At 43.3% G+C, this 27,262-nt stretch overlaps 2 protein-coding genes across 3 annotated transcripts in view; both read right to left on the bottom strand.

The window, feature by feature from the left end:
• Nucleotides 1–12,327, bottom strand: part of PARVA (parvin alpha) — a 63,954-nt gene extending 51,627 nt beyond the window's left edge. Inside the window, exon 1 of the mRNA XM_064163768.1 lies at nucleotides 12,192–12,327. Coding sequence (XP_064019838.1) covers nucleotides 12,192–12,327 — 136 coding nt within the window. The remainder of the gene's footprint in view (nucleotides 1–12,191) is intronic.
• A 4,900-nt stretch (nucleotides 12,328–17,227) lies between these two features.
• Nucleotides 17,228–27,262, bottom strand: part of MICAL2 (microtubule associated monooxygenase, calponin and LIM domain containing 2) — a 118,038-nt gene continuing 108,003 nt past the window's right edge. Inside the window, exons 32-35 of one of the 2 annotated variants that reach the window (XM_064163761.1) lie at nucleotides 26,980–27,073; nucleotides 22,528–22,627; nucleotides 21,281–21,354; nucleotides 20,292–20,376 (exon numbers count right to left, since the gene is read on the bottom strand). In XM_064163761.1, the coding sequence (XP_064019831.1) occupies nucleotides 21,294–21,354; nucleotides 22,528–22,627; nucleotides 26,980–27,073 (255 nt within the window). In that variant the 3' untranslated portion in view covers nucleotides 20,292–20,376; nucleotides 21,281–21,293. Of the gene's footprint in view, nucleotides 20,377–21,280; nucleotides 21,355–22,527; nucleotides 22,628–26,979; nucleotides 27,074–27,262 lie in introns of both variants that reach the window. The other variant, XM_064163760.1, reaches the window with a different exon arrangement.

Here is a 27,262-nt window from a genome sequence, read left to right as displayed (position 1 = left end):
CCCACAGACCTCCTATTCTGCAACTGCAGATTTAATAATTGGCTAAACTATTTGAGTATTTAATTCCAATTTTTGATTACTTCTATTTTCTTCACTCTCTCATGAAAACAGGCAAATGTTTCTGAAGACATATTTGTATAATTTCAGCTCAGAAACACAAAACATTAAGACATGTTAATACAATTCTGAGCAGCCATAAAATTGTCAGGTTTTCTTCTTCTGCATTTGACATGTTAATAAAGTACCATCATAACAGCATGAAGGATCTGCCTATTGTGCACCAGATCTGGAATCACTGGAGCTGTACACTTTAAAGCTGGCCATGACCCACAATCTGGCCCTATATGTACTAAAACCAGAGTCAGTTGTTGTATTCCTTATTCAGTCAAAACTTTCTTTGACCCTGATGGGAGTTCCATCTGAATGAAGAACAAAGGGATTACATCTAATATGGGGAGTTACTAATTGCAACCATGCCCACAGTTATTTTTGATAAAATCAATTTGTAAAACTGAAAATACAGAGAATCTAAGTCACAATGGTGCTTTGCACTATCCCATTTTTAATATTGGCTCTACACAGCCTGTACCTAGCCTGTTTTCCTATATTTAGTATTAGATGCTAGGAAAACTGTAAGCTTCAAGACTTCTAAAACAAATAATGTGGCAAACTTAGAGTTATTAATTTAACACCTGACACTACTCTGAGAAAGATCATTAAGTAACACAATCTAAATCCCTTAACCAAACCCTCCTTCTTCAGAATAGAGACAAAGATCACTTTAAGAAATGTTATTTCTTGATATATTTATCTAATAGAATGATTGCTGCAGCAAATTAAGAACTGCAAACTCTAGAAATCTTTTCACTAGTTCACACTACAAAAAAATTAAAACAACAGATAAGCTGCTGTAACAAAAAAAGAAGAAATTGCATTCAAACAAAAAAGGCAACACCCTGATCCCTCAAACCAAAAATACTCCCAGCAGTAAAAGTTCGATTTCATACAAAAATCTAAACCACATCAAGGCACAGGCGAGAGTCGAAAAACCCAGCCAAACCTGTGTGTGGCACAAAGTGCTAACTAATGGAGCAAGACTAAATGCTGAAATTAAGAGATCACTGCTCCTTTCCGCTTCTTACCCTGCAGAAGATTACACAAATAAATCAATTCAATTCACCCTCTTCTGCCTCACCTGCCACAACCAGGCAGTAGGGAATGAACAAGCATTTGTCCTTTTCTCCTTTACTCAGAGCCGAAAACAAAATTCTCAGGTGGTTAGAAATTCTGAGGTGAGGATGTTTGGTATGAGAGCAAACTATTATCAGCTATTATGAAGTTGGCAATAGAAATGGACAAATAATTATCTCCAAAGAGAAACACTGCTGTTAGAGAGTGCAAGACCAATGTACGTGAAACATCTTTTATTTGAGTTTAGTTATAGCATGGGATTTTCTTATCAACTTTTTCTGTTCTCTCCTCTAGCCCTTAAAATTTAATGACCTGCTTGACAAAAAGCCCTTTTCGTGAGTGTTAGAATCTGGTTTATCTTCTGCTTAGTTTGCATGCATTTACATTCTGCTTTAACTATACACACCAACTCTGCTCCACAGCTTACCCTGGGAACGCTTTTCTGCACACAGAGTTGTTACCTTTCACTCAGACAAAAGCAACTTAGCTCAGAATGTCTGACAAAATCCACTAACTCCTTCAAAAATGAAATACAAGACACAAAATGCCATTTAAATTTACTGGCCCTACTGTAAGACTAGAAACAGTCTTCTTCCAAACACACAGTAAGATTCGGTTCATATTCAAAATATTAGACCTGCAGTACAGTAAAACGCTGAGCTCCATTCTAACACATTGAGGCTGATTCCTGTGAACTAATTCCTGGCACTTTGCTCACGCCAGCTTTCCTCGTGAACTGGAGCCACCTTGTGCCCTACACAGCACCTGCACCCTGCTGTCCCATTAGGAGTTTAGGCATCCTAAACTAAACTTTCAGTTAGGCACCCCTGTGCATGAGACAGCTCGAGAGAGGTATTTATGCAGATTCTATGTGAATTGTTTCATTTGTAACTGTATTAAAGGAGTTAAACATGAACAAAAATAATAAGAATGCAAATCAAACGGATGCTGAATAGCCTTTTGTCCATCCCAACCCACCACTGCAATGAGTTTTTAGGAATTACACAAGACACTAAGTCACTTTGAGCATTCATGGTATAATGAGGAACACCATTACTGTTATCCAGTTTATTAACTGTTCTTACCTATAACTACAGATTATAACAAAGCAGAATATGAGGCCATGAACTGCTTAGTTGCATGTTTTGTTTTGCAGTAAACCAGTAAAGTCTATTCCTCTACAGTAATGAATTTGAGTGCACAGCATGAGGCCTTAAAATGTTTACAAGTGCTACAGTTCAGATTTGGCCTCTAGCCATAAAACTCAAATTCAGCCTTGAAACAAGCTTTTTTTTTCTTTTTTTTGTCTCATTATAAAACAGGGATCACATGCATCAAATAGATCTGGACATATTTCCAGGTTAATAGGGCAAATTCTGATTCAGGGTCAAACCTACAAATCTATGTTTTTTTATTCTAACTGGATCAGTATCAAATGTGTTGAGCATATGAGAGTACTGAGCCAATAGATCTTTCTTTTACTTCTCAAAGCAAGGGTGATTTTATTTATTCCATGCAGAGAGGACACATGGGATTGCACCTTCCAGTAAAATTAATACACATCTTCAAAGGGGATGAGACTTGGTATTTTTCTTAAGCCTGAAAGTACACCAAAAAAACCCCAAAACCCACACCAAACCAAAAAACCACCACACACCAAAAGGCAACCACAATCCCCAAACCCATGAACTACATAGTTGCTAGAAAACCTGTTCTAGTCTTTTACCATTCTTCTTCTTCATGCACTCTGACGACAAGTTAGGCATATCATCTTTTGAATCCAGCACTGCAATACATTATACTGCATTTACTCTGAGCACTCTGACATTATCATTATCTTCTTTTGTGCCCAACAGCAACTACAGCTCCTCTAATGCCATTATTGTAATTAAGAACAATCTGAACCATTGACAGCATTGCCTCGTTTGCTCTAGAATCCCTTGTGCATTAGTGTTCTTCTAAACCAATATTTCGCTATTAATAATTTGCTGCTTTAGAACCGCCTACAGTTAAAAGAAAGAAATTGCTAGGCCTCAGCCTAACTTGAAGGCTGAAGAAACTCGTTAAGAGAAAAAAAAAAAGGCTGTGTACTGGCAAACTGTTAGCTTTTCTTTATACACACTGAAAATGGATTCACACCCTGCCAACCTATTCAGGCCGTTACCCAGGTGAGGAAGCTTATTTTGGCTTGCTTCAAAAGGACCACCTGTACAGATACAAAAGAAAACCTCTCTCACTTCTCCCACTAAATGTACCCAAAGTACTTCTCTGTCTAAACTCTCCCTTTCATTAATCCAGCTCACAGTTGGATAAGTAGGGCAGAGCAATTTAGACATTCTTAACTGGGAAATTCTGACCTTAACATCCACCCTTGTCGCGCACGTCCTCTCTAAGCTGCCTGTACCCTTGTCCATTCATTTGTAAAGTATGACACCTGCTTATTATTATCAGTGAGGAAGGAGGTCCACCATAGCCCTATGACTGCTTATCACCTCTGATTGCCTGTAATTCCAGGGAAACAATCAGTCACGAGCTAGAGAAGTGCAGGTACAACTAGCAGGGCAGCACTGACACAAGCTAGGGTCAGAAAGCCCACGGCTGAGACACAACTTACATTTTTCCATGAGAAGCTGGAGTATTAAGTTCTAATGTAAAAGAAACCAGTAGTCATTGCCTGCATGCTATCTGAAGAGGGCTGTATCAATGTTTACCTGTTGAACATCCATGTTAACACAGAGCTTTATATATTTTTAGCAGACAAGAATACACAGGAAAGCACTACATCAAAATGACAAAAAAAAACATAGCTAATGGATAAAGCTGGTATCTCCAAAGGATAATACAGAAAAATGTGTATGAAAAGCCCACTATTTCAATGACTCCCTTTCTACATCTAACATAGTTAACATCCTCTGAATTGTTTGCTTGTGCACTGCTGCAGCTAAGCTATCAAAACCAAGAGGCCAGCTCCAATTAGAGCACTTTAGTTACCTCTACTGCATTGCAAAGACAGGCAAAAGAGATTCAAGTGCTGCATGAGACTTCAATACAGATACCAAAGATGTGGTGATGGATTTTCTTCTCCTGAATATGCATTTTACTAAAAATTATAAACCCTGTACTAAAGAAAGTCAGGAAATTGTAATGTTTAGACTACATTTAAGATTTCTGATGCTTTCAAAGCTTTTGCAGGGTGAGATTTTATTTCTGTCTGGCAAATCTCTGCCACTCAACTGCTCCTCACTTTACCATGTCCTTCAGTCTCAGCTCAGAGCTTTTGAAGGAGAACAATGATTACCACCAACTGTTGCACTCCCTCTCCCTCCATCCAGACTGAAGTCCTTCTTTCCAAGTGGAATTTAATAGGTTTCACTGTGAATAAAGGTTAATCTCATCAACTACTGGGTCAGTGCCATAGACTGCTCTATCGCTTCTCAGGTAGGGAAAAAGAATAGAATTTGGTCTATGGCAAGCAGAAATCAGAGAAGCCATGAGGCCTCAATTACCATTTCAACTACTGAGAATGACACTTTCAGGACTTTTGCTTTGTAAAAATTATCATCTAAGAAAAAGAAGATATGTCAACCACGATACACTATGCAGCGCTGAACACAAATACCAGTAAAAAGTCAGGAAGAGAAGTGCTGAAACACTGTAACAAAACCAGTATTGCTAACTCATGACTAATGTGCTCTCTGTTCTATTAAATGCATGTTTAGAAGAATGATTTATAGCACCATACACAACTGTCTCACAGAGACTACTACAAAAACTAAAAAGAAAGCAAAACAACTGGCAGAAGGTAGAGCCTTGTCACCTAACCCTGCAATTCTTTAATATTTTGAATTGAAGAGTGGCAGAGTCTAGAGTAAAGTGCAGGATTCAGGTGAACAGATGGTGGCTAATCTTCCTCATACTGCTCTGCCAATACAACTCACTCTTGACCAGCATATCCCCATCACTTCTTGTTGTGGTTTGCTGGTTTGTTTTATTTTTTTTAATTCCTGGCCCTTGGTATTCTCTAGCACAAGCACAAATTGTGAACAGTTAGCTGTATGGTAGGCTAAAAATTCACAGAAGGCTGCTGATCTGATTTTGCTTTTAGACTAAGACATCTTTTGACCGTATTTCAGTCTGGTCACCAAAATGAATTAACTCACTGGTGTTCTCAATACATACATGCCCAAAGCTCAGGAGGGACAAGGGTGTTTAAACCAAGTAAAATGATCTATTAATAAATATCAGCACACCAAACAGAAAATGCATAACAATACATATACAGTTACACGCTCAAAGGAAGCGCAGGCACTACTACAAACTGGAGAAGGAACATGGAATACAGAGAGAGCAAGCTAAGCCTTCAGTCCCAACACAGCCCTGCACTTGGAAAAGCTGCACGTGAATATGTGAAGCACTGCAAAATACCCTGCCTTTCAGCTCATCCTCTCACACAAAACGGCATCACACTGCTTCCAGCACAGCACTGAGTTCACCTAGTGCAGTGTTAACTGTCCTTCTAAGAGTCATCTCCTTTTTGTTTTGGTTGCAGTCTAGCTAAGCAAATAGCCTGTCATTTGGGACACAAGTCAACAGCACCATCTATTTCAATGGGAACTGGTGTGGGGACAAAAACGAAGGGAACAGAAGCAGTAGCTGCAAAAACAACAATATTTTAGGTACACCACAACCACTGCTTTTCTGAAGTTTTACTTTGCAAAGAACTGTGCCCTTACAAGTGCTGATTTCATCTTCAGCAACATCAGCATTTTGCTGAAAAAGACTGGAGAAATCTGTGGATTAAGTTAATAAGAAACACTTAATCTCAGATACAGTGAAGTAATAAACGAGCTGGCCTGTCCTGACATTAATCCCAGTAAGAAAGGCAGAGAGCCCCACATTACACTATTTGGTCTGCAGGATAGGTATGGTTTAACGGTTGTGGAGGCAGCAAAGAAAATGCAGGATAGATCCCAAAGAAGATTTATAGAAGCACAGATTTGTACTTACAAAAGCTGCCTTTAAGCTAAGAGATTTCAGAATATGCAGAACCCCTAAAGCTCTAATCAAACCCAGTGAGAACTTTTCTCTTGGTCATAGCCTTGGTTTCTTGGTCTTCTCTCACCTTCAGGGCAGTTTCTTCGAGACACATTCAAGTTCTGAAACTACAGATTCTCTCAACAGCCTGCTCGCTACACTGAGAATAGAAAGAATGACTTCATACTTTGTCTTTTCTACAGCTTCACTTGGTTATATCCACCTTCTCACTGAAGACCAAAAGCATATTTTTATGACATTAGTATCAGGGATAGCATATTTTAAATCTGGAGATGTGAAGAAAAATCAGCATCAGTCTGATACATCAGTTTGAGCTGTCTATCACTGTTTTTCTTCTTTCCATGGCTCTTGTCCTCTATTTTGGAAGCAATGGAGGCTCTTGAACTACTTGTTTAATGCTAGTTTTACTTCACCACTCTAATCTTATTTACTTTGCATCTAGACAATTGCTATACATCTATACAGCAGATACCAAAAAGGTGGTGCCACCATACTTCCAGCACACCTGGCCAGTCTGGAGAACCAGACTAGACTACCTTCTCCCAGTTGGAACCTTGAAGCATCATACACCTGAATCTTCAGATTAGAGGTCACTCTGAACTGTAACTACTCAGTAATTCTGCAACCCAAGGTTGTCAGTCTCTATGACACCACCGACCGGCTGCAAGTTTGTGGCCACCAGTCCTTTCTTCCCCACAGTTGAATAAGAGCTGCTATAACAACAAGCACTGCCAAACCAAGCACCCTCATCTATGTCTGCTCACAGCACCTTAAAGTGCTCAGCAGTCACCACTGCAATCAGGTCAGCAGAATGTGGGGGTAGGGAGAAGCAGCTGCTGCTGAAGAGGAGAGAAAAGAATGGACACAGTTTAAGGGTCAGGCATTCTCCCTCCTCCCAGCCTAACAGCACCTCAGAAAGCAGCTGCTTTCTGCAGTCAGTTCCTTTGCATTTATTTTCTGCTCCCCTTCACCACCCTCCTTCCTTTAACTCATTCTGTGCATGCTTAGTTTTACCCTGCATGAAACACAGGCTCAGACAATGAAACAACCGCTCAAATGGAAAAAAAAGAGGAAATAAAAGGCATACTTCTGCAGCAGCTAACTTGACCTCATAATCTAAGGCTGCTTTTGGAAGATGAATGCAAAGATAAAGTTCAGTGGCTCTATGCCCACATGCCCAGTCAGAGAACACAGAATTAACGGCTGTATTGGACCAGAACAGGAGATCAAAGTCCAGGGTTCTTGCTCTGGCAGAAATGTGTTCTTAACAATATGGCAGGGAAAACAATAGAAATTTAATTACTTTTTTCATCCAGAATCTACTAGAATAGGTTGCAAGTTGGCTCCTCACACCATGGAAGCACAGTGCAGAGCATAACAGTGCCTAGCCCCAGCATAGCAACATCTAAACAATCATAGAATCACAGAATGGTTTAGGTTGGAAGGGACCCCAACCCTCTGCCACAGGCAGACATCTCCCACTAGAACAGGTCACTCAAAGCCTCATCCAACTTGGACTTTAACACCTCTAGGGAGGGAGCATCCACAACCTCCCTGGGCAACCTATTCCACTGTTTCACCACCCTCACTGTAAAGAACTTCTTCCTAACATCTAGTTTAAATCTCCCCTCTGCCAGTTTAAAACCATTATTCCTTGTCTTGTCATGACAAGACGTTGTAAATAGTCCCTCTCCAGCCTTCCTGTAGGTTCCCTTCAGATACTAGAAGGCCACTATAAGGTCTCCCCAAAGCCTCCTCTTCTCCAGTATGAAGAGTCCAAACTCTTGCTATGTCCTCATAGCAGAGCTGCTGCAGCCCTCTGAGCATCTTTGTGGCCCTTCTCTGTACTCGCTCTAACAGTTCCATGTTCTTCTTGTGTTGGGGGCTCCAGAACTGCACAGAGGACTCCAGGCGGGGTCTGATGAGAGCAAAGGGAGAGAATCACCTCCTTTGCCCTGCTGGCCATGCTCCTCTTGATGCAGCCCAGGACAGAGTTGCTGCTGGGCTGCACATGTACACTGCCAGCACGTGTTGAGGTTTTTATCACCCTAGAACCCCAGGTCCTTTTCCTCAGGGCTGCTCTCCAGCCATTTGCCACCCAGCCTGTATCTGTGTTTGGGATTGCACCGACACAGGTGCAGGACCTTACTCTTGGCCTTGTTGAATGTCATGAGCTTGGCCTGGGCCCACCTCTCCAGCCTGTGCAGGTCCCTCTGGATGGCATCCCTGTCCTCTACCAAGTCGACTATGCCACACAGCTTGGTGTCATCTGCAACTTGCTGAAAGCACACTCGATTCCTCTGTTCATATCATTGACAAAGACGTTAAACAGCACTGGTCCCAGCACTGATCTCTGAGGGATGCCACTTGGCACTGGTCTCCAGGTGGACATTGTGCCACTGATCACCACTCTAGGCATGCAATCATCCAGCCAATTTTAATTCCTTATCCAGCAGTGCTCCACCCATCAAGTCTGTATTTTTCCAGTTTGGTGACCAGGATGTCATCTGGGACAGAGTCAATTGCTTTACTCAGGTCCAGGTAGATGATGTCCACTGTTGCTGTGACTTCATCATAAAAAGGCACTAAATTTGTCAGGCATGATTTGCCCTTGGTGAAGCCATGCTGGTTACCACCAATCACCTCTGCTTTGTTTTCCATTTGCCTTAGCAGAGCCTTCAGGAGGATCTGCTCCATGATCTTGCGAGGCACAGAGATGAGGATGACTGGTCTACAGTCATATATATACTGATATACTATAACTGATCCTTAGTACTGTCTTAGGGCTAACCAGTAAGTGATGATGATTTTCTGTTTACTGCAGAAAGCAGCACTCATGCAAAGAGGAGGCAGAGGCAGGAAGGCAAGAAAGGCAGACCCAAAAGCTATCAATGGCTACAACAACTACTCTTTCTCTTGCAGAAGTCCAGCACAACATGGCTTGACAGATGACAAATAGCTTCAAGTGTGACAGAACTGTAATTTACATACATGCCTGAGTTGCATCTGCAGGGCTATTGTAATCACAGCACTCACCCTTAACTGGTAATGTTTGTTTGTTCTTATTAACATTACTCTGCAAAAGGCATGATGGCAACAAAGTACAGAATAAGAAATTTAAGGTTATTATTAAGAAATAGCAGAATATACAATCTGGGCTCCATATTTTGTTATTTTATGAAATATTTTCTAACAAATAATGGCAATATATTCCCCAGATTAACATGTTACTTCACACGTAATATCTTAAGAAACTGTGGTATGAAGGGAATTCATTTCACTTGTCTAGACTATTTTCATCTCTAACATGAAGGGAATATGCAGAATCACAGAATCATTGAGGCTGTAAAAAAACCTCTGAGATCATCAAGTCCAGCCTTTAACCCAAAGCCATGACATCAGCTAACCCATGCCACCAAATGCCACATCCAATTGTTTCTAAAAGGCCTCCAGAGTGCTACATGTAAAACTATGTGATACTTTAACAGCATTTCAGATTCTAATGGATTGCAATGGGGTGGAGCATTCTGGCACTGGCTTCGTTGTTGCAAAACAATAATCTATTACCAAAATGCTTGTTGATGGCATAAATACAAACCCCATATCATCTAATGCAGGGAACTATATCTACACAACACACAGTGCTAAAACGTGTTTAGTGTACTTCCTACAAAGGATAAAGCTTTGTTTTTATTATTATTTAAAAGCACAAATTCTTAGCCCTTGTGGTAAAATACTGAAGTAAATCTGCAAGTTTCTGTTGTTTGTGTAACAGTAGAAGCTAGACCAACTGAAAGATAGGGAAAGACAGCTGCTCCTTATTTATCATAAAAGCACACAATGACCAACACCTGTTTCTAACAGAGATCTGCCACTAGATATGTTAAAACAGAAGGGAAAATAAATCTAAGAGAGTCTAGAAAAACAATCTGACCTCCTACATGAAGTTCCTCACGACACTTGAGATACACCTGGAGCCATACAAATTAGCAACACAAATTAAGACACAACCTCCGCATGTCACAGCCTACAAAAAACAACACAACCCATTGATACCCTGCAAAGCAATATTTATGTCTAGTAGAGGAAAGATTAGGAAGCACGAAGATGACTAGCTTCGTAGAAAGGATTTGCCAGCTTAAGTTAAAAGAAGAAAAGAAGTCTCCAAACCACTGTCATGGTTAAGACTTCAAAAGAATGGGAAACACAAAGGGCAAGAGCACCACTAATGTTGTTCCGAAATTTCAAAAGGGTAAATGCCAACATCATGAGATAGTGAAATGGCAGGTGCAGGTTTCTGTCAGTAAGTTTAACACAGACTTAGAAGTGATGAGAACAAGTACGACTTCACACAATACATTTTTGTAAGATTACAAGACTGAGGATAAAAGAAACCGCTGCCTCTAACAGTCTGCTGAAGAGTTGTAACTTAGTATCTGTCACTGAGGAAAACTACATTGTTCAACAGTTAACAGTAGTCTGAATTTACTACGTCTACTACAAGCAGGCTAAAATAATGATCTCCAAGCATACCTACAACATGGAATCATCACTGAAATTTTGTTGCAGGCTCAATACTACTGATGTGCATGAATACCCTAGGAGACTAATGTACCAAGTACATATAAAGTTTGTTATTATTTAATACTGCATCAACTTCTGGGCCATCTACAAACAGAAAAAGCCAAATAATGTGACCACAATCACACAATGTGCATTTTAATTGAAAAGCAAAGTTCTGCATCTCAGAAAGACAATACAGAATATAGGGCTATACTTTCCAAAGTTTTATCATCCTTGTCCGCAGCACCTGGACTACTCGGAAACACTGTGCATGGTTTCATTGCCCATGTATACATCAGAAGCAAAGGTCTGCTGAGCATAACACTCTCCTTTGCGCTCACAAGAAGTAATTGTTGCTTGAAAAAAAACGTTTTGAAGTGACAGCTACTTTGGCTCAGTTTGCATCATATTGAAATTACATCAGCTGTGAAAACGATGGGTGAGTGAGGTTAAATTCCAATTCCCTGTCTCATAGACTTTTAAATAGGCAAATTCAGTAGTGGGTGGATATTAACCCGCATGTATGGACAAAGTAACAGACTGCTGTACATGCTCTTCAAAGCTCCACTGTCGTAAGGCCAAGGGTGTGTTGTTTTTTTTCTTACAAGACTAATCAAGCAAAGTTTTAATCCTCCAAGGCACAATCGCCATTACAAATATTAAATGCGTGCTGACCATGCTGCACATCTACATAAAGCAATGAATTGCAAGCCAAAGAAGATTTGAGCACCCAGTTTTGAGGCTCTGCAGCACAACTTCAAAGGCAGGTACTCCTGAGGGGCTGCGAGATACGGCTGAGGTGTGCACCGGTCGCCACCTGGCCAAGCTCCCTAGGCGCGCCGAGCTGCCAGCCGCACGGACATGCAGGCCTGCGGGGCCCGCAGGCCGCCGCGGCCCTAGTCCTCCGGACGCTTCGGCTACTGAGGGGAAGCGCTCCCCTTCTTCAATCCGGACACCTCGGCCCGTCCCGCGGTACAAGCCTGGCACTGACCCCCGCACAGGGGGCTCCCAGCCCCAGCTCCGCAGCTCCCCGTACCCGCCGCCCGCCCCTCTCGGCCGCAGCACACAGCCCATCCCGGCGCCGGGCCCTTGTGCGGCGTCTCCCGGCCGGCGATCGCCCGTTCTCCCGCGCTCCCCACCGTGACGCGCTGGCACCGGGCAGCGGCACCACGGCCCCCACCCGGCCTGGCGAAGGCACGGGGACAGGGCAGCGCGCTCCTCCCTCCCTCGCTCGCTGCTCGCCTGCCCACCCCACACGTCCTTCCCCAGTCAGCCCCTTCCTCCCGCTCCCCTGAGCCTTTTCCTCTCCCCCGTCTCCTCCTCCCTCTTCCCCCCGCATTTTAAGTTAACTTCCAGGAAACGCGCAAACCGGTAATTTTTACCTTCTTTGGCTTTTTTCCTCCTCGCCAGCGTGCCGCCGAGTTTGCCGAGAAAGGAGTCATCTTTCTTTCTGGACGGAGGAGATTTAGGGGTGGGGGACTTGGGGGAAGAAGGAGACTTCTGTGGGGACGTTGCCATGATGGCCAGCTGGCTCTAGGGGATGGAGGAGACGCGTCCGAGGCCCCGATGCGTTGGGAGGCTGCTCCTGGCTCTGAACGGAAGCGGAATTATTTCAAGCATTCGAGGCAGCTCCTGCTCCGCTCTCCCGGCTCCGCCGCTCCTTCCCTCCCTCGCTCCCGCCCTCCCGCCTGCTCGGCGCCCGCCGGGGAGAGCCCGCGCCGGGCGCTGCTGCTGCCGCCGGGCCCCTCCTCGGCCCGACGGCCCCTTCCTCAACACAGCGCCCCCCACCTCAGCCCGACGGCCCCTTCCTCAACACAGCGCCCCCCCCACCTGAGCCCAACGGCCCCTTCCTCAGCACAGCGCCCCCCAACCTGAGCCCAACGACCCCTTCCTCAGCACAGCGCCCCCCACCTCAGCCCGACGGCCCCTTCCTCAACACAGCGCCCCCAACCTGAGCCCAACGACCCCTTCCTCAGCACAGCGCCCCTCACCTCAGCCCGACGGCCCCTTCCTCAACACAGCGCCCCTCACCTCAGCCCGACAGCCCCTTCCTCAACACAGCGGCCCCCAACCTGAGCCCAGCGGCCCCTTCCTCAGCACAGCGGCCCCCAACCTGAGCCCAACGGCCCCTTCCTCAGCACAGCGGCCCCCACCTGAGCCCAACGCCCCTTCCTCAGCACAGCGCCCCCCCACCTCAGCCCGACGGCCCCTTCCTCAGCACAGCGCCCCCACCTGAGCCCAACGGCCCCTTCCTCAGCACAGCGCCCCCACCTGAGCCCAACGGCCCCTTCCTCAGCACAGCGGCCCCCACCTGAGCCCAACGGCCCCTTCCTCAGCACAGCGCCCCCACCTGAGCCCAACGGCCCCTTCCTCAGCACAGCGGCCCCCACCTGAGCCCAACGGCCCCTTCCTCAACACAGCGCCCCCCACCTGAGCCCAACGGCCCCTTCCTCAGCACAGCGCCCCCCACCTGAGCCCAACGGCCCCTTCCTCAACACAGCGGCCCCCCACCTGAGCCCAACGGCCCCTTCCTCAACACAGCGGCCCCCACCTGAGCCCAACGGCCCCTTCCTCAGCACAGCGCCCCCCCACCTGAGCCCAACGGCCCCTTCCTCAGCACAGCGGCCCCCACCTGAGCCCAGCGGCCCCTTCCTCAGCACAGCGCCCCCCAACCTGAGCCCAACGGCCCCTTCCTCAGCACAGCGGCCCCCACCTGAGCCCAACGCCCCTTCCTCAACACAGCGCTCCCCACCTCAGCCCGACGGCCCCTTCCTCAACACAGCGGCCCCCCACCTGAGCCCAACGGCCCCTTCCTCAGCACAGCGGCCCCCACCTGAGCCCAACGGCCCCTTCCTCAGCACAGCGCCCCCCCACCTGAGCCCAACGGCCCCTTCCTCAGCACAGCGCCCCCCCACCTGAGCCCAACGGCCCCTTCCTCAGCCCAGCGGCCCCACCTGAGCCCAACGGCCCCTTCCTCAGCACAGCGGCCCCACCTGAGCCCAACGGCCCCTTCCTCAGCACAGCGGCCCCCACCTGAGCCCAACGGCCCCTTCCTCAGCACAGCGGCCCCCACCTCAGCCCAACGGCCCCTTCCTCAGCACAGCGGCCCCCACCTGAGCCCGACGGCCCCTTCCTCAGCACAGCGGCCCCCACCTGAGCCCGACGGCCCCTTCCTCAGCACAGCGGCCCCCACCTGAGCCCGACGGCCCCTTCCTCAGCACAGCGGCCCCCACCTGAGCCCAACGGCCCCTTCCTCAGCCCAGCGGCCCCCACCTCAGCCCAACGGCCCCTTCCTCAGCACAGCGGCCCCCACCTGAGCCCAACGGCCCCTTCCTCAGCACAGCGCCCCCCCACCTGAGCCCGACGGCCCCTTCCTCAACACAGCGGCCCCCGCCTGAGCCCGACGGCCTCTTTCTCCACCCTGCGCTCCAGGGACTTAAGCCGGCAGGCAGGGGTCCTTGTTCTGCTCCCTACCCGCGGGGTAGGAAAAGGTATCTGGGCTTTCACGCAGAGAAAGCCCAGCTGCGGGCTGGGCACTGATGAGGGCTGCAGCCATCAGGTGGTGTGGAGGCCATTATCTAGTGCCAGCTGGGTGCCACAGCTTTTGGGTGGTCAGCTGTAGAGGGCTGCTTCGGGGCACTACGCATCCACCTTTGTGCTGCCATTTCTGCATCTTTGTGGTGGAGCCTGGCACCTGGCGCTAGCTCAGAGTGGTTGGTCAAAGCAGAAGTGTTAGCATGGGTGCCAAAAGTCAAGTGTAGGTACAGACAAGCAGGACCGGGGCTCAGACAGCTCCATTTATACGTAACTATTTCCACATGAAGGCTCTGGAAAGATGTGGGCTCACAGGTGCAGATGGATGTTTCTATACCCTGTGAAAGAGCTAATGAAGTAATATAAAGTGTCACTGCCTAGGTCTGTGAGAGTTAAAGCTCAAGCTTATTACTACCTACATGGCAACTGTGAGCACAGGTTTGCAAAGTGGCTGCATCTGTGGTATCATCATAGGCACTTCTACACGAGAAGCCAACAGTTGTAGTCAGACCGCTTTAAAAGACAGTGGAAAAGAAAGGTGACTTAGCATGACAGCTTGCCTGTGCCACTTCTGCTTTGATTTGCAGATGAGTAGTTTAAGAGAGAAGTATCTTTAAAACAGATAATTTGCTCTGACTGGTGTAGGAGGCACCCAGGCCTGGAACAGCATTAATGTCATCTGGATGCACTACTTCCACTTACCACTTAATCACTTGATTAACAATTCAGGCAAAAAGCCACACACACTTCATGCAAATATCTAGCTATCCATTAGGCATAATAAGGGAAATGCAATTACCATGAGGATATTTCTAAATCAGCTAATAATTGTTGTGTTTTTACAAGCCAGTGACATTGGTTAGCTGATGAGGGGTAAACATCAATGTGTATTTGTTACATGCAGTTAGTACATGCCCTGGAGAAAAACTTTATTCATCCATACTGCCATCAGTTAAAAGCAGGTATGAGTCCAAGCCATTAGCACAATCTCTTTCCTTACATTTGTTCTTTGGCTCATAGCACTGATTGTGTCTTGGGGCTGTTGTCTACAGAACAGTCTGAATTTCACACATTATTCTCCTCTTACAGCAGTGCTGCTCACGTGGTATGGATAAGGAGATAAACAGTTTTGAATAATTTTAAAGATCATAATAAAAGGTTATTACAAAGGAAGAAGAAATAAGTATGACAGGCCCTTTGTGATACACATGTGCATCTGTGGCATTTTCAAACAGAAAATAACCCAACTAAATCTCCATTTGGACCCAAATGACTCTACATAGATGTCAATATAGGATTTTCTGGGCTGGCAGCAGAGACATTTTGTCAAGCACCATTATGCTTCCTTTTACACCACTACTTTTGTTCTAAAGACAGAAAGAACAAGGCAGATACCTCATGAACAGTAACGGGTCATGCAGGAAGGGAAAGTCAGAATTCAGCACACATTTGCCAAATATGCAAAATAACTGGAAAAACTCAGCCTCTTTCTTTCCTATTTCCCTACCCTCAGCATGTGTAAATTAATGACAAATGCAATATTACTTAATAGCCTCATGAGGCGTGGGTGTTTAAAATCACAATGAGAAAATAAATTTTACTTGAAACTCTATTTAAAATCAATTTTATCAGATCTGGAAACAAGACTTTACTGGGTTTTTTTTGGGAGGGTTGTTTGCTTGTTTGTTTGTTTTTCCACAGGTCCCTTTCAGAATTTATTTGCAATTCTTTGGGTATAAGATTATTGCACTTAAAATGCTTCTGCCTGAGGAAGCAAACATATCTGTATCTTAAATTTAGAACTACACAGACTATACTTTTTTATTTTTCTTTTGATCAAGGAATACATATGGATGTATGACCTTAAATTAACATTGCATTTAGCACAAAAGGCCTCCTATATACATCCACGACATGTAGCTTATAGCAGATACAGAAATGTTTAGTTTAATTGCATAGTTTTTATTTCTACAGTATTTTAACCCCAAATAAAAGCTGCAATAATAGAAATTCAATGGAGATTTTTGTTTGGCTAAGTTTTTGCTCTGTTTTATATTTGATAATTGAATACTTCAACAATCTCTGCACACACAGAGTGTAGTCAGTAGGCTGCTGTTCAGGCTGGCTCCACCGCATCTGACATAGAAATCTGAAGCAGACCAAGAGAGCTCTCACCATGCTCCCTGTCAGCACCTTGTTCTTACAGGTGAACCACCAGCAGCTCAAGTTGATTTTATCCTGATCACATATATACTTCTGCCAGGCAATAAAAAAAGACTAAATCCACATATTTCAAATAATTCTTACCTGCATCTCTGTCCATGCACACTTGGTCTCTCTTTCCTTTACAGTGGGACTTATAATGATCACAGAGTCTTACTTTGCAAATGAGGCAGAAGAGGCAGGGTCCATAATACAGGAACGATGAACTAGGCTGGTAAGAAAACATAGAGGCAGCCAAGCTGGTTAAGGCTGTGCAGTAAAATATTCTTTTTACTTAGAGTTTTCTCCTAACAATTTTTCTCCTGGTTATACCTCTGCTCTAGCAGACCTTTCCTGCAAGTCTTCAAGGAACTATTATAATTTGTATGTCATTTCTGAGGAAATTAGATGGTGAATTCCTGTGTAAGAATGCATCAATCTGTATAAGATGTGTTGATCTCATGAATTTTACAACCTGTTGTGTTAAAGGTAGCATTGAATGCCCTGTAATTTCAGGGAGTCATTACTCCTGAACTATGAAATGAATCTGTAGTGTGATTTACTTACCAGTATATGAACTAAGAAACTGACGTAATTTCTTACCTATGGATCTTTCCTAGACACATGTTATTACATTCCAGACATCCATGGAGAGAAATCACTATAGAAATGATTCAAGGACTTCAGAGAGCAAGATAGAATTTTATTTTCTCTGATGGAAAACTGCTGGCACATCTAGGCCACTCAGATATAGTCAATATGTTCCAGCACATCCAGCACTCAACAATGGCAGTGCCAAGGACTTTAAAATGAACAAATCTATTTTAAGTTAGAGAGTCAGTTTACAGAAAAGATTGAGCAGCAAGAAGACACATAACCAAACCAGTGTTTGAATACGTTCCTAATACAAGCTGACCATATTAAATTGACCTGTGAATAGTGCACATAGCTTCTTTGCATTTTTCTTCTTCTCCTCTTTCTCTACAGTATATGAAGACCAGCTTTAAATGACTTGAAGTTATTATTTTCCTGAATCCCTTCAATAGTTAATTTGTTAGTCTAGTCTTGTGGGGTACTTAATATCAAGCAGGGTAACAGCAGCCTAGCAGCCTAACAGTTGTGTGGATTGGGTTTTTCATGAAGTCCATTAAATCCTGATGGTCCTCAGCTTCTTTTGACTGTAATACTCTCAATAACTGGAATCTTTGGGACTAAAAGGAAAGCACCCTGTCATATTTGGTATCACAGCTGAACAGGTTATCTGCTGTAAACTGAACTCTCAGGTCTTAAATACAATTCACAGCAACCCAAACATGACCAATTGCAGTCTGTGCATCTCCTCTGGGCAAGCAGGCTGGACTTTGGTAGAGGATAGCAATCTCCTTCTCAGTACTAGAGACCTCATGTTTCTCTGAGGCTGCCCTTCCTCTTCCTCTTTGTACAGCAGCAACATTAAGGTGAATGGACCTTTTGGATTGTGAATGTGATGTGAAAAACCCAATCTTTGACTGACACAACTGGAGCTTTCTGCCAGATTCTTCTCCAATGTAAGCACTAAGAAGTTTGCTATCAGTTTAAAAAAATCCCTTGAAAGCATTATGACTCTTCATTTTCTACAGAAAACTCTGACAGGTGTTCTAGACAGTCTTGACCTGCGGAAACACTAAAAAAAATCCAGAAATTTTATCCACAAAATGGGAAATACCAATAAAGAAAATTAAAATATTTATTGCTGACCTGCCTGCTCCTCTTCTGTGTCAGTCTTTAGTAATAGAGTTAGTTTAAAAATCAATGGCTGCTGTCCATCTCAGTAAAAATGAGATCTGAAGATCAGGATTGCTTAAGCCTGTCAATGACAGGAAACACAATGTCTGGTGGCAATTCTGGAACACATGCAAGGATTCTGCTACATCTTTCCACTGTGGTGAAGGGCACATGATATTGTTAAAGTCCTACATGCTGTTTTAAAGGTATCCCTTAAAGAACATTGCTTAAAATTCTTAGTTTATATGACTAATTATTTTAAAAATTGATAAAGCTATCTACTGTGCACAGCTTCACTTATACATAACTGTTAGAAATACACAACTTATCAATCAAAGCCAGAGACAACCACCATGTAAAATGTAACCTGACTCTTCTACCCCCTTTAAGTAATAAATAAATATAAATATATAAATATTGCACCAATAGAGGTATATTATTTGTCTGTGGTCAATGGTAAAATCTTGCTTTTATCTTTAGAAAAGGTATTTTAAAATTTGTTACAATACACCAAGAACTTAATACCATTCATAAAATACTGTGACAAAATCCAGTGTGTCTGTTACCCTACAAGTACCTACCAGAAGTTTTTTTAGTTTAAAGCTTTTGGAAGAGGAATGTTTCTAGCTTTGGCTGCACCATAGGCAACTGCTGCATATTAGCACCATTCATGACATGAGAACATCAAATCTTCTCAGAGCATGAGGTAAAAAGATATTCAAGAAGAAACAGTCTTTCCATTTCTTCTTGGTTGGTCATTTTTCAGTGCAAAAATGTAATGCATCATACATACATCTGGGAATACTACCAATTGTAAATTGTGGAATTATCTCAGATTTAAGAAAGTGCCTAAATTACTCTGATCACTAAGGAGAATTTCAGCACATCTAGTTCACCAGGATCTACAAATCCATGTACAAACCCAACAAAGATAGTTCTTTCTGCATATATATTCTTGAACAGCAAGATAAATGTAGTTTAAATATACCCATTTTCTATCAAATGTTGAAGTTACAAATGTGACTTTTTGCAGCCTGTTTGAGGAATTATTCACAGGGCAACCTTTAACTTCTGCACTACTCACCACATCCTGTGATGCTATCTGTGATATATCTTAACAAGTAATTGTGGTGCAGTTAGTCTAGGTGACAATTTTCAAGTTATCACATAGCATATTTTAGAGAAGACCTTCATCTGTGACACACTAAAGCTTTGAGTATTTAACAGTCCTAAGGGTAGCCACCCCGTTGATAATACCTTTCCATTTTATAGAATGTAGGGATTTATTACTGCTTTAACATCCTGTTAAAAATACACAGTGCACTAAGAATTAGAAATACCTAGACAATTAATTTCTGACATTGCATTTACAGTAGTTTTAGTGAGTGCTTATACGTAGTTTAAATGGCCCTTCCTCCACCAGAAATAAAAAATAACCCTATTCTTATATGAGATGCTCATCTTCTGACCTTTAAATCATTCAATGTGGCATGGCTGTGCCAAAATATTAACGAAACCACATACAGATTCAGACAAAGGGAAGCTATGCCATGTCAAAAATACTAAGTGATGTCATCATGTTTCTCAGGAATTCTATTCCCAGCATGAAAATAAAATTCCCAGAAAATAACAGAGCTCTGACTTCCCTTTCATAGACCCTGGTGTCAATCAGGCAGGTAAATTCAGTCCCAGTCTGTATTTCAATGACCCTTTAAGCTGACAGTGAAATGACTTCAGTTTGAGCAGAACCGCTTAAGAGCTTTTGATAACAAAACATTCCCCAAATACATTCATACTACACTTGAATTCCTTCATTTTTCAGAAGACTGTTTCTCCACGATCACAAATACTGCTGAAGTCATGTCTGTTTGCATATGTGTGTTTGAATCCTGCCCAGCTGGTAGGTTCTAGATAATAAAATGTTTTCAAATTGCTGGTCTTCTGCTTTTTCTTTCACCTGCTGCTCCTCTAAGATAGACACCAGTTTGTCTCCCTCTTCAACAACTTTAATCGTCTCAGTAAAAAGTCCATCCTCTTCCTTCAGGTCCATCTTGCCTTTAAGACTGTCTAAAAGATCAAAAAGAAGAAAGTAAAGTCAAATCACACTGTTAATGCTTTGCATTTGAATTGATGGTGAACAGGTCGAATTAATATTACAGTTAATGACAAATGAAGTCAGTAGCAGTTTGTATCTTTCATGTTGCATCTCAGGGAAATAATCTCTTCCTGCATTTGGGTTACAATTGACTATGAAGGCTCCTAATGTCTAGAGTAGAACTTTTAACAAAACATAGGCTGGAAGGAGTAGGAAGAAGACTGGTTGTTTATAAAAACATTCAAACTGCAGTTTGATGTGGCTTATGCAAAATAAAAAGCCCAGCTACGAAAGGCAGTACCCACAACAAAATGGGAAACGTTTTTTCAGAAAAGGCATAGAAAACTGCCACCACTTAAAATGCACACGTTTAGAACACAACAGGATGTTTGGGGGTACTCAGCGCTATGTATCATCCCTTCTCCCTGCCTTCTTCCTTCATGTGCTCTCTTTTCTAATGCCAAGTGAAAGAGAAAGCAAAAATACCTGAAAGCAGTTCCAAAATACCACAGTAAGCAGCATCACTACAGTTAACCTAGAAAAGGTGTTGTGTTTAGGTGGCTGAAGAAATGATTGTCTGCTACTTGCCATCACTGCATGCTAGCTGGATGTTACTGCCTGCACAGCATCATTACTGGAATTACACGTGTGAGTGCTTCCAATCCAGCCCATTGTACAACTGCACAGATTAGCTTAGCTGTCTTCACTAGACTTCAGACAGGAAGATCCAAAACACTGCATTTTGCTGGTTGAGCTGCACTTGCAGAAGAGCACGGGAAGAAGAACCTTGGCCATTCTTGTCCCTATTGAAACAAGCAGGGCATATAGGCATGGTCTATCAGCGCGGGCTGGAACATACTCCCCTCTTTGACTTACTATCAGTGGTCATTTACTCTCTTAGCTTTTGTTCCAGACGGCTTTGGTGGTCCTCTAGTTCTAGCTCTTGAGCTCTAGGTGCAACGAAAAGTAAGTTAAAGAATAAGTGTTTTTCAGTGAAGACATATACATTAGTATTGTTTCAGCCAAGAGAGTTCTGTTTACCCACTATTTTCTCCTCATGGGCAGTCAAGGTTAAGAGCTTTCCCTGCGCCTACATTACCATTGCACTGCCACAAGTACCACTACCAGCTCCCCCATACATTGCAACCCTTATGGCTTTAAACAGCTGTACTTTGTTAGTGGCACCCACAACGTGATTCTGGATAGGACAGAATGTTCCCACACATGAAGAGCCTTGCCAGGCCCTCTGCACAGGAACATATCCTGAGGCAAGGGAATTAACATATGAACGCATCCAGACAGCATTTGTCCTGCGGTGCTAAGAGAAGCCTGCTTTTACTTTTATAACTCTGCGTTGCAGACAGCGTGAGCAGGAAGCATTGCTACCACAACACCCAGTGACAGTCAACGGGCAAAGAAAAGGCTTGGCCCCTGGCAGCATCAGCTGAGAAAAAAAAATGTGGCTGGAGACAGTGGCTGGGCTGCAGCTCTGCATACAATGTGAGGGGCTGAGTAATGTGGAAATGATGAATGGCAATGAGCAGCCTGCCCCGATGTGAAATACAGGGGTGAGTAAGGGCTGCTGCAGCTCTCGTTGCCTTCCCACACTGCCCAGAAACTGCAGGAAATAGCCGAGACAGCTCTAGCTAACTGTTGAGCATGTTTCTGAGGAGGCAGGCTGAGGGAGCCACAGCCAATATTGTTTCCATCAGCCACAAATGGTGAATCCGAGGCAGTCTTTACCTGCTGCTTTTATCGCTGCAGTGAATTTCTAGACCTTTTCCCGTATGTCTAATAAAAACCGAGATGAACTTGGCCAGACTATTTTTCTTCACAAGAGAAAGGGCCCCAGCGCTCATCAGAGCCACATTATGTAACAGCAAAGCGTCTATATGCTAATTTAGATTATCATAACAGATTGAAATAACTGAAGCACTGTGAGAAGAAAGGATGAGGAGGACTCTGCTAAAAATTTGTGTTCAAAACAGTCTGTAGCAACTCTGGGAACATTTATTCCATGACAGACTCGAACTGTAGCACGCAGTAAGGTGTTTGGTGTATCACAAATACACTTTCTGCAGCTCTGCTTCCCATCTCTCCTACTAATGCTTGTCCTTACTTACATAATCAGGAGCTCAGACTCATAACGCATTAATTTATTCTTCTCCAGGACCAGCTCAAACCATTCATGTAGCATCTCAGTTTCATCATTTATGCTTGAATCTGTTTAAAACAGGAACAAAAGTCTGCATCTTGGCTTCCCTTCCAGTGCTCTTACCACTTAAAACGAGGACTAGTGGAAGTGAACCCAAATGCATTCAAATGTAGCTTTTCTTGCTGTACATAACTTATGTCAGTAATGTCTGGGTATAACATCCTCATCTGCATTCAGTTGAATGGTGCAGTTTATTGCAGCTAAAGACACATTAGATTTTAAAACACCTTCTGGAAATAAAGTTTTTTTTTCCCCTTCAAGTAATCACTAAAGCACCTTTTGGTTTTTTTAAATGCAAGCTTTTTCTTTCTTTTGGCTCTGCCATTAACAGCATCTTCTCTGTTGAAAAAGGACTCCAGTAGATGTACTAGATGTATAAATGGATATCCCATTAACACAGTTGGACTTCAGAATATACTTGCTGGCAAGTATCAACTTAGTCCCTGCTTCCAGTGGACATCAGGCACATAACTGAATCCTCTACAATTTTCTATTTGTTTGCCAACTGGCCTCCAAATCACAAGTGTGTCATTGAACTAGGCTGCCAAGTGGAGAGCTAGCCAGAGTCCCAGACAGCTCAGCAGCATTTTGGGTGTCTTTTTGGTATTACTTTGAAATATACTCAGGTCTTAGTTCCAGGAGTTACTCTCTTGCCTTTCCTGATTGAGCACTATAACACTGAAGTCAGGATTTGACTCCACTTGAGAACAGCACTTTTAAATGATCTTTCCCCACGCAGCCCTCTAGCAATCTTCTTGAGCAAGAAAAAAAAATTATTGGGTGTTGGGAATCACCAGCCCACTTGCATGCCAGTGTCAGAGCAATTAACACAGGCCCCCACAGCGAGGACAGGAATCACGCTGGCTTGGGTGCACTTCTGCAATTTCTCTTCAGGATTTGACTCCAACCATGAAACAGGAAAATAAAGCAGCAGTAGAGAGCAGAGCAATCTTGGTCTGATTTCTGTCTGATTCCATTAATACTTGACATTAATGGATGTGTACCTCTGGGATCTTCCAGGTCAGCAAGCGGTGATAAAAAATATCTTCTCAGAGTGACTGCAGGAGCAGTTCTTACTGACCATGGCTGTAACTTCTCCCAGATCCAATGCAGCATTAGTATTCACAGCCTTAGGTCTTTGTATGCCACCATCAGAAGATATCAATATTTGATCTATCTTGCTAACAGGTAAAACACTGCAGTTGCAGGTATGTGTAGGCCCTGGGCATGCACACTGGGCTACTGTTGCCTTGCCTTTTTGCATTTTCTTGACTAGGCAAATTTTTTCTTTTCATGTTTCCTCTTTACATCTTAAGATCTCTGTCTCTCTAATAAAATGCTGTGTGTCGTAGGTTGGCATAAGCAGAGTAACACTGTGCAAGATGCCATTCATAGCAAAATCTTCAGTGCATAAATAGCCCTTGTTTTTCCTCCTTCTCCACCCCACAAAATGCCCCTCAGGGCACTTTTCCCCTGAACTTTTCAAAGGTTTGTTAATAATAATGTTAATAGCTATTTAAGTCTGATGGAGTGCCTTATGCTTTCCAAGGGCAGAGCAAGCCAATAAAGTCTTTTGCGTAACACAGTATGACAGAATCTTTTAAAGGTTAGAGGGAAAACGATCCGTGATTTTGTTTTGTGAGCCATGCTGGCTACTTTCTTACAGCACAGCTAAACCAAAACTTTCCTCCTGAACTACCTAAGTCTCCTTTTAACCTAGCTCCTGTTTGAAGGTCAGATGTCCTCCCAACTTCGTCGTAGCTGTTTCCATTGTCATCATATTTGAGGGAACGACAGGCTGCAGAGGAGCCTTCTGTTCTCCAGTGCTGCATTGTTGTCCTGCTGTACAGCAGACACACAGTAAATGGGGCTCAGACAGTTTGTGCCCTTTTTGGAACAGCTAAACATCATGTTCCTCACTCCTATAGGTTTTCAGCTGATTTCTTTTGACTCTGGTGAAAGTTCTGAGGAACCTTGCATACATGCCTTACAAAATAAAAGCCTACAACATGTGCAGATATTTGTTCACTTTCCAAAACACAAAGAGATTTCATAACATTCCTTTAAAACATATTTTCTTCTTGACCACGATTGTTCACGCTTTCAGTCAGTTATCAGTTATGCTAATTTCAGTGGAAAATGCATTTTGAGATTTTTATTTCTGTATTTTCTTGTAGGCAGAGCTCCATAAGCCTCCACAAATGTCAGGGCAAAACAAAGCAATGGTACATTAGTGACTTATTGTTTGGTATTTCAAACCAGAATAAAGGGAATAATGGCCAGGAAAAAATTATTCACAGGACTGATATTATTTCTTGAAAAAGAAAGAAAAAAAAAAGGTATGAATTGTTTTCACTACAATTAGAAGATCATGAAAGCCTCATTTTGCTCATCGGTCTTCATGGCAGTTGTTTCTCACCCACGCATGTTCTCTTCTAATTCAGTTGAGGAGCTAATGAATAACTCCCCCTAACAAAGGGGCCATTCATCCCAGGCTCACAGAATTATTAGAGGAGAGTTGCGTAAATGTCACCAAAGAGTGGTGTTTGCAGGCCTGTCTCTAAATTCAGTTATTCACAACCTTTGCAGCTCAATATTATTGCTGAACTGTGATCGTTTTCTAATTACCTTAATACCACCTATTAAATCACTTGAATTGCATAAGCTCAGACCTGCTTAAACACAAGTTAACCTAATAAACACTGGTCATTCATTAAACAATAATGCTCATTATTTTAAAAGAAGGTTGAACAGAATATTAAACTCAACAATTCCTGCATCAGTTCACACGTGTTATTAGAAACCACAGAGCACTAACATTTTGTTGGGGGACCATTCAGCTCCATGCTTTTGCACCACAAGAGTTATCCAGAGGCAGTAACAGCCTACATTTCACTATCTGCCCTATTTGTAACTGGCCACCTACACACAAACAATCAACAGGGAGAAAAAAATATAGTACTTTCACCTTAATGAGGGCAATCCAATTACTAAGGATGGGAAGAGAATGAGAAGCATCAATCTATTGGCAGACAGCCTTCCTTAGGAAATGAGATTGTCAAAACAGCAAAAACAAGAGGTGGCTGTAGGCCATTTTTCCTGGTATTCTGTGTCTACCCCAAGAGCTAGAAGCAGCTTGTCCATCCATGCTTCTGAGATTTCAAAAAGAGCAAACACCCTTATACAACTCAGCAGTACAGAAAAAAAGCTAATACTCCACATTGTTAAATTCCTTTTAGTAGACTTTCCACAGGTGGTAGGGTGGGTGCCACTTGCTAAAAAGTTATGTTTTCATTTAAGAAAAAAAGATGCTAGCCTTTTAAAGAACATTTCAAATAGGCCGGCACTGACAGTTATAGGAAATCACTTAATAAATGTAAAAGGTTGAGCAAATGGTCTCTTGCTGAGCTGATTAGTTTAGTGTTAGAATAGGGGCTATAACTGCTAAGATACATGACATTAAAACACCCAGCACAGAGAGATTGTGCTGGGCTGCCTAGCTAAGATGACAACAAGATCAGGTGTCAAAACATTTCTAGGATTTCAGTGGTTTTCACGAAGTCAGGAGGTTCAGCTTTCTCCAACAGAGGTAAAGGCAGACATGTTTGTGATCCGTTGGCTACCCAGCACAGAAACACAGCCCACTCTGAAGTCCCTTACATGCAAGATTCATACTGTCATCCCCATTTTGAGCCTGGCAGGAGGACCTACATGTCCCAGTCCTCTTTTGGAGGTCTCCCCAGTTTCACCCCATGCATGCTGGGGAGCAGGAGCAGGACACTGGGTCCCGGGTGCTTAGGTCTGTCGGTTCAGGCAAGTGAAAACTTTACCTCCACCCAGGGCCAGAACAATGTCCCTGTTATCTTTCATCCACTGGGGGAGAAGCTGTGCACCTTGGGTCTGTGACTGCATGCTGTTGTTGCTGTCGCATGGCCACCAGCTCTAATCATATTAATGGCATTTCACACTCTAGGAGAAGTCATTAAGGACTCTGTTACTAAGCACAGGCTGCTGCTGGCTTAGTAACTGAGATATAGATCCTAGAAGCCTCACTGGCTCCCTGCAGAAGATGAAGTTAAGTTCAGTATGGGATTTTTTTTAAATGGGGGGGAGGAACATAGAATTAGGTTCAGTAGTGAAGCAAATGATTCCAAATCTGTAAAAAGATAGAGCATTCAGTGCAAAGGTGCTTGAGCTTAAAAAAATATGAGGAAATGAGTGAATGACAATCTTTTTGCCCCCAGTTACTGTGTCATTTCAGATTTTGGACTGAACTCTAGGTGTATGACTTCATTAAAACCTCTCTGCTTTGAAACAGGTTAAAACCCCACCATCACCCAGCAAATACTACTTCATTTACCTGATTCTCCTCTTAGTTCTCTCTCCAGTTTGACACCAAAAGTCTCTAGAGCTCTTTGTCTTTCCTCCAGTTCTTCTAGCTGACGCTGGACTGCCTGCAAAATTGTAGTGATATGAAAGCTACAGACATAGCTTTAAAATTCAGAGACAGAACATGGTCTCAGTGGTTAGAGAAGCAGATTGAAAAGGTCTCAGAGGAGTCATGGGATTTGCAAACTCCCTGAACATATTAGGCGCCTAAGCCATTTAATAATTCCACTAGGTATCTATCCACATTTTCATGT

This window comes from Pogoniulus pusillus, chromosome 24 (assembly GCF_015220805.1).
Source record: "Pogoniulus pusillus isolate bPogPus1 chromosome 24, bPogPus1.pri, whole genome shotgun sequence".
In the NCBI taxonomy this organism is placed as follows: Eukaryota; Metazoa; Chordata; class Aves; order Piciformes; family Lybiidae; genus Pogoniulus; species Pogoniulus pusillus.
The sequence above is the reverse complement of the archived record's forward strand: the minus strand, read 5'-3'. Positions and strand labels throughout refer to the sequence as shown.